This window comes from Callithrix jacchus, chromosome 15, assembly GCF_049354715.1.
Source record: "Callithrix jacchus isolate 240 chromosome 15, calJac240_pri, whole genome shotgun sequence".
Lineage (NCBI taxonomy): Eukaryota > Metazoa > Chordata > Mammalia > Primates > Cebidae > Callithrix > Callithrix jacchus.
Genome location: NC_133516.1, coordinates 57356660 through 57373774, shown reverse-complemented (window position 1 = coordinate 57373774; position 17115 = coordinate 57356660). Strand labels below are relative to the sequence as shown.

Genomic DNA, 17115 nt, shown 5'->3' with positions numbered 1-17115 from the left:
AGTCCTGCCTCTCACTTTTGTCCTGTTCACAGCAGACAGTCTGTGAACACAGACTTTTTAAAAGGATAAATTTCCTGACTCTCTGGGGGCTTTCTCTGTGATAACTGAGTTTTCTTATAAGACAGGAGTAACTGGCCGGGTGCCGTGGCTCACGCCTGTAATCCCAGCACTTTGGGAGGCCGAGGTGGGCGGATCATGAGGTCAAGAGATGGAGACCATTCTGGCCAACATGGTGAAACCTCGTCTATACTAAAAAAAATACAAAAATTAGCTGGGCATGGTGGTGCGTGCCTGTAGTCCCAGCTACTCAGGAGGCTGAGGCAGGAAAATTGCTTGAACCCGGGAGGCGGAGGTTGCAGTGAGCCGAGATCGTGCCACTGCACTCCAGCCTGGCACCTGGCTGACTCTGTCTCCAAAAAAAAAAAAAAAAAGACAGGAGTAACTACCTTAGATATATTTAGATATATTTCTTGTGTTCTGAAATTCTTGAGCAAGAAGGAAGAGAAGGAGAACACAACTTCAGCTATGGAAAAGGGTGGTGCAAACCACCAACCATCTTTACATAAGAAAATCCCCAGCTCAGTCATCAAATTCACTTCCAGGAGGCATGACTTTCTCTTCTTACACAGCACATACATGAATAAGTTCTTCCCTACCCAACGTGACTCCTTTCATAGGGTGTAGCTAGCACCATGCAGTTTTGAAATAGATACATTCATCTTTGCCACACAGCCATTTACTTTTCTGTACTTTTTTAATGCTCCCTCTTCTCTCTGAGTCCTTCGTAGCCTCTTCTAGTCCCACTGCTGCTGCTAGGTAAATAAGAGAGTTACCCTGGCAAAGGAGACCAGGCGTGAAAATGGTATTTCAAGAACTAAAACAGCCTGTGCAAAAGGTCTAGACTCTTGAAATACCACGTTTGGAGATCTATAAGTGGTTTTGTGTAATTAGAATAGAAAGTGCTCAATGTTTCAATATTACTTCTCTCTCCCTTTTTTTAAAAAAATCTTAATCAAAACCTTATTTCACTCAACATAGTTTCTTTCAACTAAGTTAGGGAAAGAAGGTAATCTCACTGAAACTCATAATACAATACAGTCAGCAGCCCTCAGTATCCACAAGTTCCACAACCAGCTGCAGATCAAACATACTCGGAAAAAAAGGAAGGTCACATCAGTACTAAATATGTAGACTTTTTCCCTTCTATTTCAAAATACAAGAAGACAGCACCTAACTATACAAGGTAAATACTCCCTGGACACCTCTAACATACTCACCCACAGAGAAATACCTTTGAATGGGCATCTCCCTGCTGTTGATGTGAGAGTTTTCCAACCACTCATATACTGCCTTCTATTAACAGTGCATAAAATTGTCTAGATAATGCAAAAATTCCATGCTTTCAATGTAAAGGTAGTATTTTAGCCTACTAAAGCCAAAAAGGAACGGAAAAAAGACCATTAAAATAAACATCACAGGAGGCTTCAAAGCAAGAAGTACTGAAATATGCAAGTACCTTAATCATCAACTAGAAAGAGTAAATTTGACTCTACAACTCTCTCCATACTTCTCTCATACAACACAAACTGGTAGTCTAAAAAAAATCATAGCACAGTATACAAAATATTCAGACCTTTTTTTCCTGAGAGCTTAAAAAGTACAAAGAGAAATTGTGTGACAAGTAAACGTTTGAAATCCCCCATCAATAGCCTTTGATGAAACTCCATCTTGAAACCAGAATGGTATGCTTTAAAAACGAAGTGTTCTAAGTAAAGCGAAGTTGTTTTTATTTTCGGACCAAAGTGGGGGGAAACTGCCAATTTAAAAGTAAAAGGATTTTAGTGAAAAGTTCATAGTAGTGAGATATTTGCTTTGCCACTAAGAAGGCGGAAGCTCTGCTGGGTAGAAACCGCCATTCTTTGAGGTCTGAGACTTCAGGCATCACTCCGTCTCCCCTCTCATTCTTACAAACGCAGCCTCTCCATCACAGCTGCACATTGGTCCTCTCATTCCAACCATACCACAGCGTCTCCAAAGTGTGAAGCTTATGGCCCTTAAACGTGTTCGAGAAAGCTGCTAATCAACAACTTTACAGCTTGTCATCAATCAGATGACAAATCGCAAACTTGCTTCCTCAAGCCAGAACAGACACTCCAGGTCGCCAACGAAATGAAGTTCCTTCCACCCCCACAGGAAATCTACCAGGTTTCAGTTCTTTCGCTTTTTTTTTTTTTTTTAAGACAAATAAAAAATTAACTGAACACACGTGTGTTCCCACCATGCTCAAGGCAGAGAGATGAGTGGGCAGAGTTGGGCTGACGTTTTCAAATTCCTGCACAGCAAAGCAATTGTGCCTATGTTTGGAAGAGTAAAAGCGTCTGGAATGCACAAGGATGCAGAGCCGCGCGAGGCGCGAGGCGCGAGGAGCAGGCAGCTGCTGGTGGCCTCAGAGTCACAAAGGCTGCCGGGGCAGCGCGCGAGCCAGAGTCATGACCAGCCTGGGTCCCAGGCTCGCTGCTGCCTCACACCGCATCCGGTCCCAAGGCCAGCTGTCCCGCCCAGAGAAGCCCATCGGCACCGGACACAACTCTGGGAGGGCGAGGCAGAGAGAAAGTGAGGGAAGGCTGCGGGCGAGGGGCGGGCGCGCGACGGGTCCCGGCAGGGAAAGGACCACGGAGTCCGGCGTGGGGGCTGCGGGGCGGGGGCTGTGGGGGTGGCGGATTCGCTCCGGCCACCGATCTAGCCCGGAAGGTGACCTGGGAACCGGAATTGGTGACCGACGGAGGGGGAGGAGGCTCCCGCGGCCGCGGGTCTAGGCGCGTGAGCCGGTCACGAGGCGCGGCGCGGCGGGATTGGGGAGGCGGGGGCGCGCGGGTCACCTGTATTGTTGGAAAAGCTGGTCCGACTCCCTGAAGCCCTTGTTGAGCAGCATGTTGATGCCGGCCAGGGCCAGCTCCGCGTCCTGCAAAGGCGCCGCCGCCGCGCAGAGCCGGCCATGGAGGCGGGAGGCCCTGCGCTGGGCCGAGGCGAGGTCGGCAGTAGCTGCTGCAGCCCGGCGCGCCCCGAGAGGGCTCTACCTGCCTGGAGCCGTGCAGAGCTGGGAGGAGAGGGACGAGGGAAGGAGAATATAGAGGAGGGGAGAGGAATATACAGGAGGGAAGGGCCGCGGAGAGAGGAGCCGCGATTCGGCGCGGCGCGGTGCGGCGGCGAAGTTGGGCGTCTGGGCGCTGCCGCGAGAATTACTCCGCAGCGTCCGCCCGCTCCTTTCGCGCCCTCAGAGGCACCCGGCTCGCGCGGGCCCTGAAGCAGAATCCGTTTCTAGGTGTCTCTCACCTGCGGAGTCGGTCCCCGAGCGGCGGCCGCCTTTGCTTCCGGGAGCCCCCGCGCCCCGGCCCCTTCCCCTCCCGGGTCCCCAGTCCGCGCCCTCGCCCACCGCCCGGGGCTGCTGGGACAGACGCCCGCGTGCCCGGAGACCGGCGTGCCCTACACTTCCTCGAAGGGGCGGGACCCGGGAGTCGGGGGGAGGGCAAGTAGCGGAGGAAGAGCGCGCGTGCGGTTGTGGAAGGAAAGGGAAAGGGACGGTGACCTCCGCCTGAGGCCGCAACGCGAGCGCGATACGCTTTGTCCACGAGTGACTGAAAACCCGCCCCTGCGACCCCAGACTTTTTTCCGACCCTGGGACAGCCCCCTGGGACCGGGACAGCCAATTCCTGAGGAGGTGGGCGGCGGGGGCGGGGCCTCTGACAGCTGCTAGACCGCTCCCCGGAGCCCCGCACCTGGAACTGCCAGGGAGAGCACCTGGATCCGGGTACCACCCACTCCTGCCCGCCACCAGTGTTTGCACAGTGGGGCAGCGGGAGAAATGGAGGCCTATATGCCATATGCCCAAATATTTAAAAGTTATAAATTAAGCTGCCAAAGTGGGTTCTGTTCTCACACTGCCAATTATTTTTGCAAAGCTTTGGCTTTCACATGACCACATGTTACAAAACATCAGAGGTGACTGACTAATCATCGCAGAAGCCTCACTATTCTAATAATGGGCGGATGATATCTGATGCCTAATATTCTAGAGACAAGCAATTCATAAATCATTTTTGTGATTTTCCATAAATTTATTTCCTCTAATTTAGCAAAATCCCTTAATATGGTGTTGCAATCAAGATTATGTTCTTAATGCCAAATTAGACAACCTTCCTTGAGTCGCTGTCATTCTTAAGAGTGCAGTTTATTAATTTCAACTTGGAGAAACTTTACTGAAGCATCCATAGCAATATTGATTTTTAAAATGAAGGCGATCCTCAGGTTTAGAAATAACTCATGAGTTTCCACTTTCGTCTGTGACTGGTATTCTTCATACCATGCTGGTACATAATGAAGCAGTCATGTCTATATAAAACATTTCTATCATCCTAAATGCAGTCGACTGATTTGGAGTGGCAAAAGAAGAGAGATGTCCTACCATAGATTCTGGTGTTTGACAAGGAAATACAAATACCAACTTAAAAATGTTTAGCGTAGTTATTTTTGAAGCCACTTCTAATAAAAACTTTCTATTCTTCAGTTTCCCAAAAAAGTGAAGGAAATAGAAAAAAAAGTGTGACATTCATTTAAAAACAACTGGCTTATTTGAATTACTCCTTTTTAGGTTTTACACATTCAACTGTTTATACAATAAAGCATTGATTTTTTTCCTCTATAGCACGTCTTGATCACATATCTTAAAGCCAAGGTATTTGTAAACATGATCAATAAGTCGGCATTAAGCTGAAACTCACCTTTCTTTAGTATTTCTAAGAAAAGGTGAAGGCGTGAGGGTAAAGAAAAATTACTATTAGTAATATAATGAATTAGGATTTTGGAGTTAAACATCCCTGGATTTGATTTCTAGTTCTAGCCCATGCTGGTGATGCTCATTAAGTTAGTTAACCTCCCAGGCCCCTAATTTAAAAACCAGAGAAGACTGTTTGAGGATTAAATGTGATATTGTATGTAAAGTGCCTGGTGTAGATAACATGGTTTTTATCTTTGTGGAGAAGAGGTCTCACTATGTTGCATAGGCTGATCTTGAACTCCTGGCATTAAGTGATCAACCCACCTCATCCTCTCAGAGAGCTGGGATTTCAGTGAGTCTCCATGCCTGGTCAATTAAACAGTTTTTAAAAATCACAATTTTCAATAAATTGTCCACTTAGCCAAATTGGGTAACCCACTTCTAAAAGACCATGTCAAAATTATCTACTAGCCTTATTGAAAATATAGCATATTGGACATTTTCTTGAAAAGTGACATTTCTACATTTTTATTAAAAATGACCAGAAAAAATACATTCACCTTAAATTAAGATTTATCATAAGTATACATTTTATTGGCATATTGTTTTATCAATGTTGATGATATTGTATATTTATAAATTAAAGTAATTGGAATCAAAATATTTTATTTATATCTTATTTATACTTTATTAAATTATATTTCATTTATAGATATTCCAGGATCAGAGGCAACTGAAGTAATTAAGATTAATATGTAAATTCTGATTCTTTTCAATTGTGTAGAACAGAATACAAACATTTTTAGATTACATGAAGTTGAACTTTTATTTGGAAAGTTGAATTTCATGTATAATGAAAATATTTCCAAACATACATAGTCATAAGCATAATACAAACACCACCTACAATACAAACACATTTTAATAAAGTTCTACTATGAATATTAATCCAAGCCAAAAGAAAAAGGTAGTCAGGTGAACCTGTTCTACGTACCTTTAATCTCTTTTGATGATGTAATCAAACAATTTAAGGTTCAAAACAAAGAAAGCTTTGGCTGGACCCTACTTATTTCACTATAGGAACACTAGGATATATACTACCACAGATACAGGTAACAAACCCAAACCCATTATAATCAATTTAAAATTGTTACAAGAATCATATCTTAATGGTATGTAAACACACTTAGGGTTTCAATTGGCAATTCTGTTTTTAATGCTTAAAAAACCTCACCAACATTTCTCATTATCGTCCTCTTTTTAGCTTATCTCTTCCATGAGTATAAAATAGGAAAAAAATATTATTTGAGACTTCCAGCATAATTCCATTGTGCTCTACATTTTTACAAACATGGGTGCATCTAAAATATCGATGCCTTTATACCAATAGAATAAAACCACCAAATTCGCATTTTTCTTATAAATACACATGCAAAATTAGTGGAAAACACTTTTGTATAGCAAAGACCCTGCTTAATTTTCTTCTGATTAATAATTTTCAATGGCATGTGTAAATCATACTGCTCACTAAGCAGTAGATTTATTTTCTGTAGATTTGTTTATAAAAATATATTTATGTGTTCACAGGAAAAAAGTTGAGTTGGTATGTGGGGGTGACTTTTAGATACATAATTAGATTAAAGGTTTGCTTATGAAGTTAAAAGGCATCTTAGCTTTTATCATTTTCAAATTTTTCTTCATAAAAAAGAACACCCTGTGACAAAGATAAGGTAACTGAGATTATTACTAGCACTTTAGAGTTGAGAGTTTGAAACAAAAAGGTTAAGCAACCTGCCTCATGTTTATGTACAAAATCAGTGCTGGAACCAGGAAGAGAACTTGGATTTTCCCAACCCTTGGACAGTTCTCTAGGAACTCATGCCCACCAACCATCCTTGAGACTATATACAATCAATTACATTAAAATAATATTGACAGTAGACTAGAGAAAGTTAGTGTAAAGCCAGTTAAGAACAAAATTCTAAATGTTGGCTGTTGCCTTATCGCTAGTGGGCATTTTGCAAACAATCCTCACCAATTTATAATTACCATTGCACATTGTGGACTCCGTTACTCATTTTCTGAGGGAAAGTAATGAAATGCATTTGAACCTACTTGGATTTATTTTATTTGAAGCTTATTCTGATTCATAAAATACACATATAATTTCACAATTAAAATCAGGGATAGGCCGGGCGCGGTGGCTCAAGCCTGTAATCCCAGCACTTTGGGAGGCCGAGGTGGGTGGATCATGAGGTCAAGAAATCGAACCCATCCTGGTCAACATGGTGAAACCCTGTCTCTACTAAAAATACAAAAAAAAAAAAAAAAATTAGCTGGTCGTGGTGGCGCGTGCCTGTAATCCCGGCTACTCTGGAGGCTGAGGCAGGAGAATTGCCTGAACCCAGGAGGTGGAGGTTGCGGTGAGCCCAGATCGCGCCATTGCACTCCAGCCTAGGTAACAAGAGTGAAACTCCGTCTCAAAAAAAAAATATCAGGGATAATCATAGACCTATTCTTTCTGTGCTGAAGAGTCCCAGTAGTAGCCAAATAGTATTGAGGAAAGGTAATTGTGATAGCAAAACAGTCATTATTAAACCTCATTTTTCAGATTCATAAATTTTAGCCACTCAGAAAATCTGAGTGGGAACAGTCTTGATTTTCAGGCAGCTAAAGGGGAACATGAAGTGTAGAAAGTGCAAATATTTCAGTGTTTAACTTGACTTAAAGATTATTAAATTCCTAATTTTTTGACATTGTTTCTAACCTGCATGACTTTAAAAACCATATTTTGGCTGATGACAAAGAAGAGGAGATAGAATAGTGCCAGAATTAAACCTGAATGTCACAACCTTGCCCTCCTCAGTAGCTGAGCACCACAACTTTCTCCCAGAAAAATCAAACCATGGTAACTATTCCTCCAGAAAATCTGAACCTTAGACATCAGAGGAGGATGGAGCTGGAGTTGCACTGATGAATGTGTAGATCCTTACACTCACATGGGGTAGGCACCCCCTTTGAAATGTTTAACTGCCAGGAGTGTCATCAAATCCTGAGCCCATAAATTATAGTTTTAAAGAAGACATTCTTTTCCTGTCTATGCATTTTGGAGGATACATTAGGTTCAAAAGAACAGGTAGATATTCCATGTGCATTCCTGCACTGACCATGTTAAGTACCCCAAATTTTGGTCTTCGAGAAATATAAGGAGTTACATAAATCGAAGTTGAGGATATAACAATATACCAATAATCACAGTTCAAAAACTAAAGTAAAATCTGTGAGTCAATTTCACTTAAACATAGTTAAGTATTTCAGGGTAAGGTTAAAAACTGTTTCCATAAAATGTCAAGTCGAATGTTGAACTTGACTGACATGTATACATCGTCCTCCATATTGTTTTTAAAACGTGTTCGTGTAGAGTTGTAAAAGGACTGTATCACAACTGCTAGAAAATAAATTCCCTGAATTTGTACTGACTTTGACAAAAGGAGAATATAGGGGAAAAATTCTCACCACAAAGATGTCTAAAATGCCATATATGCAAACATGTGTAGGAATTTCTATGTAAACAGGTTTTTTTTTGAGGGGCTGGGGTAGATGTACATTCAACAATAAAAACCTATTTTGAAAAATATGAAAACATTTCCCTCAATATTTATATGATACTTTATTTTGAAACTGTTGAAAAAAAGCAATATAAGAACAAAATTCAAATGCTTTATACAAAGTCTTCAGTTTTGGAGCCTCGTGTTATTAGTTTTAACTCTGGAATGATGAAAAACAGTATCTTACTCATATATTTGAGCTGTACAAACATGCCTGTTAATGTTCCTTTTCTCACTTCAAAATAAAACACATCTGTATTTTAAATTGTGTAAATATTAACATAATATGTACAATGTATTCATGAAATATATGCAAGCATATCATTATATAAACATAGAAAAAAGGTAAAAACAGTCAATTTAGAAATGAAGATATTAAGTAGATGTAGCTGTTAGAATCCAGAACAATGGGCACTTTCTGCCTGTTCTTGTGTAAAACAAGCTTTTGACCACTGCTTCCTTTGCAATTGAATTTAGTCCAAGGAAAAGAACCACAGACATAAAAAGTGATGCTTGTGGATGTCAAAACTGACAGAAATTTTTAAAAAATCATGTTGAAACTGAAGAAGTTATAAGTCTGTTTAAATATGACCATCTCTGGGCAAATAGGAGCACAATAAATACTAGTTGATTATTCACCTATGACTTTTGCTACTAAAATTTAAATAATAAATTTAGACAGTATATATTCAATGAAGTATTTTAATAAGACATTCATATTCCTTTTTACATTTTAAATAACCAGTTTGCCTATAGTTTTTTAACCTGTAGTGAAGCAAAGCCACCAAGCCAGTTCTCAAAGACTGAATACCAATGTGCGTACCGAGAAAACCCCGCAAGGTAGCAACATCTATGCAAGCACACTGAATGGTAAAATCAGGCAAATATGTTGTATACTGAATGGGGACTTTGGATTTAGTTGAGGTGTATCTAAATACAGGATTTGTTTTGTGTTTTGCATTTTGAGCACCTGAAAACAAAAACAAAACAGGCCTGAAGTACTTGGCATTTTATATTTTGAAGGCAGTGCTATTTTTTTTTTTTCAACATAATTGCAGGATATTAATTCTGGATGAAATCTTCGGCCAACATGTTTCTATTCCTATATGAAAGTTCTTGCTCCCTTGAACAGATAAATATGGAAGATTGGAGTGAACCAGTAGTGTTGCTTACATGCATTGTGTTTATGCCCGAAGTGGAAAAGTTGCTGTAGAACTTCCATTGCTTTCAACAGATCCCTTCTCCTTAGATCCAGCATAAGCACCAATAAATGATCCATCTTCATTGAATAGACCATGGTCTCCCTCTCCGTATTCGACTAAGCTGTCAGCACTTTCAGTAGGCTGCATATCCCTATTAATGGACCGAAGGCTTCCTTTGAGAGGTTTTTCATCACTGTCACTAGAAAACAAACAAACAAAAATAGTTCAACAAAATCTAATACCCATATTCACATAAAGCAAGACATTCACAAGTGCTAACAGACACTCATATTAGCATTGAAGGACATTCATATACTAAAGCCCACATGATACTAACACGCATGTTAACAAAGTTTACAGTCTGTAAGCACATGTTTACAGAGTCATAAACAATTTGCATCAAAACAAGTTTTCACTATTCACAACACTTCTGCTTCCTTTTAAAATTGACAACTTAGCTTTTGTAGAACATGTGGGATTCAACATGTTGATTTCCATAGTGGCTGCTATGGTCTGAATTCCTGTGTCCCCCCAACCTTCCTATGTTAAAACCTGATAATCCATGTGAGGGTGATAGAGGTGGAGCCTTTGGGAAGTGATTAGGCAATAAGGTGAAGCCCTCCTGAACGAGATGAGCACCCTTAGAGAAGAGGCCCCAGAGAGCTGCCCTACCCCGTCCATGATGTGAGGACATAATGAGAAGGTGCTCTCGCTCACCCAGAAAGTAAAACTTTGCCAGACATTAAAAATGCTGGCACCTTTATCTTAGGTTTCCAGAGCTATGAGAAGTTAAGTTTCTGTTTTTTTATAAGCCACCCAATTTATGATATTTTGTTACAGCAGCCCCTAGTGGACTCAGACAGAGAACACATGCAATTTCCCTTGCTTTTGTGAACTTTTGGAGCTCCTGGCTTCCAAGTCTTGATCTTCTGTCTTTACTTCTGATCCTTTTGATTCTCTTATATCCTTCCAAAAAGTTTTCTTTTAAATACCAATCATATTCTGTTTTCAAAACCAAATAACTTGCTTTAATATAGTTAACAACTCAAGTTTGTTACATTTTAAGACAGAAAGAAATGGCTGGTAAGAACATAAATGAGTATACTATATTTATGGTAGGAGTTTTATTCATGAACAGAAGCAACTCCATTAGTAAAATGCTTTTCAAATAGTATGATCTTCTAAATTTTGGATCAAGACATTTTTCAGTACCAACTAGTATTACACTATGAAGCTATACATCATATAAAATAATTTTATAAAATTTGATAAATGAAGCATTTGGAATGTAATTTAGATGTATATATATATCACTTTATGATTTGTGGTATTCACCAGTGCTATTCATCAGATATGTCAGGTTTCTGGGAATAAAGCAGGATGGTTTAATCTGTGTTATATGCCACCATGGAATTTTCTTTAGTTGAAAAAAAGAGTGAGCAAAGGTGACCCTTCCAAGTAGAAGATTTAAAGCCAGTGCTCAGTTTGCTACATTATATTTTCTCTGCTGTAGCAACCCTGGATTCTCATCTACCAGCCAGTGCTCCTAAGTGACTAAGATGAAAACAGCAATCTCTGTGGGACACACAACTTGACAAAGAAAATGCTTTTGGAGTTGTTTTCACAGCAGCATAACACAGGCTACCCTGACTGATATGATAATTGGCTCTTGAATTAGGATACTGCAGTTACAGAAACAAATGCAGAAAAAAGATAAGGCATTGGCTGAGGAACCAGGAAATGAAGAGTAAAGAAAACTAAAAGGTACTATTATTAGAAGCTAGAAGGATTAGAACTCATGTTATGCAAGAGCACTGCATCTTATAAAAGTGTCTCCTGGGATAATGCAGAAAGTAGACATTTTCCTGATAAACGTGTCGTTTGGGGGAAAGAGGTTGGAAAACACATCAACTACTAAAAAGGGATGCCGTAGGAAATAATTCAGGGGATGATGTTAGCTATCTTTAAAAAGAAGCAACAGGGTGTGGGGAAATGGGTTTTTAGACAAGGTATTGTTTTTGTTTTCTTGCCTGTAAAACTGAGCTAATACTGTCTTTCAAAAGTTTTCTTCTTTCTTTCTTTTTTTTTCTTTTTGAGATGGATTCTCACTCTGTTGCCCAGGCTGGAGTGCAGTGGCACAATCTCGGCTCACTGCAACCTCTACCTCCTGAGTTCAAGCAATTCTCCTGCCTCAGCTTTTGAAAAGTTGTTGAAGGTCCTTTTGATTCAAGGACCTGAGTTCAAGCAGTTCTCCTGCCTCAGCTTTTGAAAAGTTGTTGAAGGTCCTCAGTGATCATTGCCTCATGGAATTTGTGCCTTGTGTAATCCTCTTCCCTTGGGCTGTGGGCTAAACTTACTGACTTGCTCCTATAGAATACAACAAAATTGATGGTATATCACTTCCAAGATTAGGTTACAAAAGTACTTGTGGCTTCCAACTTGGGTGCTCTCTCTTGCTCGCTGGCTCACTAAATCTGAAGGAAGCCAGATGCCATGTTGTGAATAGCCCTATGAAGAGATACACATGGTATGGAATTAGGAATGACCTCTGGTCTGTGAAGAACTGAATCCCTTAGTTCAACAGTCTGTATTGGAACGATATCCTGCCAACAGCTACATGAGTGGCCTAGGAATGACTTGTACTCTGGCTGAACCTTTACAGGAAACCATAGCCCTGGTCAAAACCTTGCTGTAACCTCATGAGAGATCCTGAACCAGAGGCACCCAGCTAAGCCATGTCTGGATTCCTGAATTATGATGACATTGAAATAATAAATGTTTATTGTTTTAAGCTGTTATGAATTTGTGGTTATTGTTATGTGGCAACTGATAACTAATACAACAGTAATGAGAACAACTTGTAAAGGTCCAAAATTCTTTTTTTCTCTTTCTTTTTCTCTCTTTATCTTTATTGTTGTTTATTCTGGAAAGACTTTAAAGTCACTTATTAAGAAATATAAAAATATTTTAAAAAGGATATTGTCTAAGTATAAGACAGAAAAATAAGCATAGTACAAAGTAGAGTATGGGTAAGCTCAAATGTATATCAATTAGCTAATGAAAATACTCCATATCTCTGGCTGGAGTGATGAATCCAGGGATGAGAGAATCAGGACCAATCAGATTTCTTATTTGACTTCCCATGTGCTAAAATTGATACAAACCTGGAACTTACAATAGGTCTGTTAGCTGAAAAAAAAATTGATGGCATTAAAAGAAAAAAGAGCTAAGAAGTTGAGAGAGTAGTAGAAAGGGGAAGATGAAGAGAGAGAACAGGAGAATTAGACAATTTAACACGTCCCCCAAAAGATTCCTACCTAACTTAGACTAGACTCTTGCCATTCCTCCCTTGCCTGACATGTCCTCACACATTTGGTCATCCTCTTTCCAGTGACTAAGAGTAACAATCTTTTTTATCCTTTAAGGCTTAACTTATCTCATTTGGATGATCCTTTTCCCCAAAATCCTGTCTGGGTAGAAATAGTTGCTCTCTTTTGTGCTCCTTTATTCTATTCAATTTATTACAGTTATTTGCAGATAGAGATATTTTTCTCTGCTGATTAGTTTCGTCTAGAGGACAGGGTTTGTAACTCACTTACCTTTGCAGGTGCAACACAGTAGGTATACAGATATGTGTATGTGGATGCAAACTGGATACAACCTGACTTCATAATGACCATGTTAAAGATGTTTTAGCTATCCCAAATAGATATTCAACCTAAATAAAAATAGTGTCTTTGTGTTAGGTACAGAGCTTCAAGAAAAGTGTCCTAACCCACACTTCTGCCTAGACTGTACTTCTTTATACACCCTCACCACACACACAGCAATTTGGTAGATAGTACTTAAGTGGGCCCTATTTGAAAAAAAAGTATTCTTTATAGGATCATTACCTTATAGTTCTGTAACCTTTTTATTAAGAATAAACACTTTTTTGTTCATTTAAGCTTACATGATGAATATGTGTTTTGATACATTTTAACACAGAATCTTATGTTTACCTGTATTCACCAAAGGTTTCATCTTTTACTGACTGAATTTCTGGATCTGGATGCAAATCTTCCTTTTCTTTAACTGAAAAAGGAAAAAAAAAAAATAGGAAGGGAAAGTAATACAGTGACTGTTTAAAGGCATTTTACCAGTGCTGTGGAATGATAGATAATCAATAAGAACAACATTGCTCAAATTTTTTGATACCAGTGAGGCAATGTTTTTGTTTGTTTGTTTGTTTTGTTTTGTTTTGTTTTTTCATGGCTGTATCTATAGCCCATCAGTCGCTTCTTTGTTTAAACAAAAAGAGTCGGGATTTTGGGGGTTCTACTTATTTGCCATCACACCTGCAGCACTTTGCATATTTTCATGTGACTACTCAATATTATGTGAACAAGAAGTCTTATTGGAAGAGCCCAAATTAGTTTGACTTCTCAGTGAAGACCAAATTACTAAATATTTATTTTATTATCTGAACTTTCTGAAGATGTCACATATTCCTATTAGATCTACGCCATTAAACTAAATTGATTTTAAAAAGTCAATCAAGGCTGGGCATGGTGGCTCATGCCAGTAATCACAGCACTTCGGGAGGCCAAGGCAGGCAGAACACTTGAGATCAGGAGTTTGAATCAGCCTGGGCAACATACCAAGACCCTGTCTCTATTAAAAATGGAAATTAGACAAGCGTGATAGCAAACACCTGTAGTCCCAGTTACATGAAGGGCTGAGGTGGGAGGATCGCTTGAGCCTGGAAGGAAGAGGTTGCACTAAGCTGAGATAGTGCCACTGCACCACTGTAGCCTGGGCAACAGAGCAATACCCTGTCTCAATAAAAAGAGCCATCATTTGGTTGTTCTGCATCACTCTTACTCAAAATTTTTGAAACAATATGAATATTAAGTTATCCATTGACATTTTTCATTTAGATTTTATTCTAAATAGAGGAATAAAAGACCAAAAAATCTCCTGTTCCCTCAACTTAAAAAAAACTTTGGGAGGCCGAGGTGGGTGGATCACAAGGTCAAGATCGAGACCATCCTGGTCAACATGGTGAAACCCCGTCTCTACTAAAAGTGCAAAAAATTAGCTGGGCATGGTGGCGCGTGCCTGTAATCCCAGCTACTTAGGAGGCTGAGGCAGGAGAATTGCCTGATCCCAGGAGGCGGAGGTTGCGGTGAGCCGAGATCGCGCCATTGCACTCCAGCCTGGGTAACAAGAGCGAAACTTCGTCTCAAAAAAAAGAAGAAACACCATCAAATATAAATCGTTCTTCACAGAACTTTTTATTACTACATGCAGAGACCTAGTAGATTCTCTTAGTTGCCCTACAATATGAAATGTTGATTTTTTTTTTTCTTTTCAGGGTATGATTTGAAGAAACATTTTTAGAATCTGGATAGGGCCACAATTCACAAATGATTATTTGTTGGGGATAAGAGAATGCTGTAACTGTTTAATGTTTCCCATTAATTATTCAGAACAGTTAATAGTTATTGTGAACTTAATTCAAAATCATTCAGTCTTCAGATGAAAAAGTGAAATGCTTAACTCCATAAATTATGCATGTCATTTTACAAAAACCTAGAAATTATGCTCTCAGTGTTTCTATGCAGATGATGAGTTCCCAATAAATATTTGCTAAATAAATCATAAGCCAATAAGGAACGTCTCATAAATTTCAACATCATGAAACAAACAGCAGTGTAGTCTAAATCTTTGTCCCAATCTAAAAGCATTGTGAATACTAAACAATACTGATAATCATCATCATCTTGATACAATATGTATATCTGCAAAAGACAAAACAAATTTGGAATTTGAATGAAATTAAAGGCAAACATATTACCAACCACAATGGTTTTTATGTATCATATCTTATGTATCATTAATTCAAGAGGCAGTGTGTCTAATACATGCCATGGTAATAAGAAATGCATTCCTAGTAATGATTAACTCCAACAAAGTTGACCAGTGGAGCCAGTAATGTTAGAATGTACTAGTGCAAAGAAAATAGGAGTCACGTATGTCAGGCAAAGAGAGAGGCGTGCTATAGATAGATCATTTCTTAAGACATTAAAGCATATATGTGACTTAGTAATACATCTCTAAATGTCTCTGATATTTTACAGATGGACAATAGAAGCTTGGAATTATTATCAACTTTGTTTAGAACATATTTTAAGTGCTGGAAACTAGAACCAAGTAACTAGAGGGAAATAATACTCTAGACCATACATATTTTCTTTGGTTAATTTAGCAATATGTTTTTCCTCTCAGTGCATTGTACATCTAATTTGCTAATATAAATTTGTCTTGAATGTGTATTTTTTTAAAAAAAGATGTCTCTAAAGAATGCTTCCCAGAAAATGCTATTTTATAAATTGAAAATCGATTGAAAAACAATTTTACCTGAGTACTTTCCACCTCTGTTCCTCTTCACAAAGCAAACAGTTAACAATACTAGTGTGAGAAGAGCAATCGCACACATCAATCCAATAAACCAGCCTTGAGTGGAGATGTCATCATATAAACCAGCATATTCTGTTGTAGAAAGAGAAGTCAAAACACTGAACACTAGAAACAGTTTTTGGTGTTCTATAACATTTGGGAAAATTAGGCATCGTTTTTAAACATACTAAATAGTATCAATTTTTTAAATAACCCCAGATAGAATGCAATTTGAAGGACATGTTAGTGGGAGAATAATGATAACTTTTTTCCTTCTTTATTTAAAAAGCAATTTCTTCCAGTTATATTTGATTCTGAGGATGAAAAACCAAAGAAGGATAGTGAAGGCAGATGAGGTTAAACTCAGAAACAGCAAGGAGCAAACAAAAGCACAAGCTGCCTTGGTTAGAAGCAGATGACCGTGGAACCCAGTGGTTTCTGCTTTGTCTTGTTTTTTTTTCTTTTTAGTTTGTGTTATTAACATGTATTAATTAGCAGGAGATAATTTTAGGCAACAACTCTGGTACAAAAAAAATAAAGGATAAGTTGGACTATTGCGGAACAATGTTCATTTTGATCATTTAAAAATATTATGTCAAAAAAATTGAAATAATGATTTTCATAACTAATATGCTAGTGTTTATATGTTTAATATAGGACATATGCAATACTGAATATTCTACAGGACACAGATTGACTAAGACGTCCCCAAATATAATCTCATTTCTCACCTCTCCCTCTTGTCTCAATTACATCTTGAAAAATGCTATCGTTATCACCCCAATTCTTTGTCATGAGGCGAACTATATGTTCAGCTCCCGGCTCAAATACCTCTATTGGGTGAGTCTTTTGAGTAAGATTTACTCCTTCTGATATCTTCCCGATACCTTTACCTAAGAAATGTACACAGTGAAATCATATGAATTGTAATCATGGAAAAACAGGACACAAAAAATTTAAAAAATACTGTTATTTGAGGTGAATAAAAAAGTCACTTATACCATATTTTCTCAGATAGTTCTTGAATTACCAGGAGATCAAGAAAATCACCATTTCAACTTTCTTTTTTAATAAAATGAAATTAAGTAAA

The 17115-nt window shown here is 38.8% G+C and overlaps 1 protein-coding gene across 41 annotated transcripts in view; it reads right to left on the bottom strand.

Moving 5' to 3' along the window:
- Nucleotides 1–5573: 5573 nt before the first annotated feature.
- The window catches only part of CHL1 (cell adhesion molecule L1 like), a 200645-nt gene continuing 189103 nt past the window's right edge, over nt 5574–17115 (bottom strand). For 26 of the 41 annotated variants that reach the window (XM_035276117.3, XM_002758566.6, XM_078351491.1 and 23 more), the window contains 4 exons: nt 16757–16918; nt 15987–16118; nt 13586–13658; nt 5574–9783 (listed from right to left, as the gene is read on the bottom strand). In XM_035276117.3, coding sequence (XP_035132008.2) covers nt 9567–9783; nt 13586–13658; nt 15987–16118; nt 16757–16918 — 584 coding nt within the window. In that variant the 3' untranslated portion in view covers nt 5574–9566. The remainder of the gene's footprint in view (nt 9784–13585; nt 13659–15986; nt 16119–16756; nt 16919–17115) is intronic. The other 15 variants (XM_078351502.1, XM_078351509.1, XM_078351501.1 and 12 more) reach the window with 1 other exon arrangement.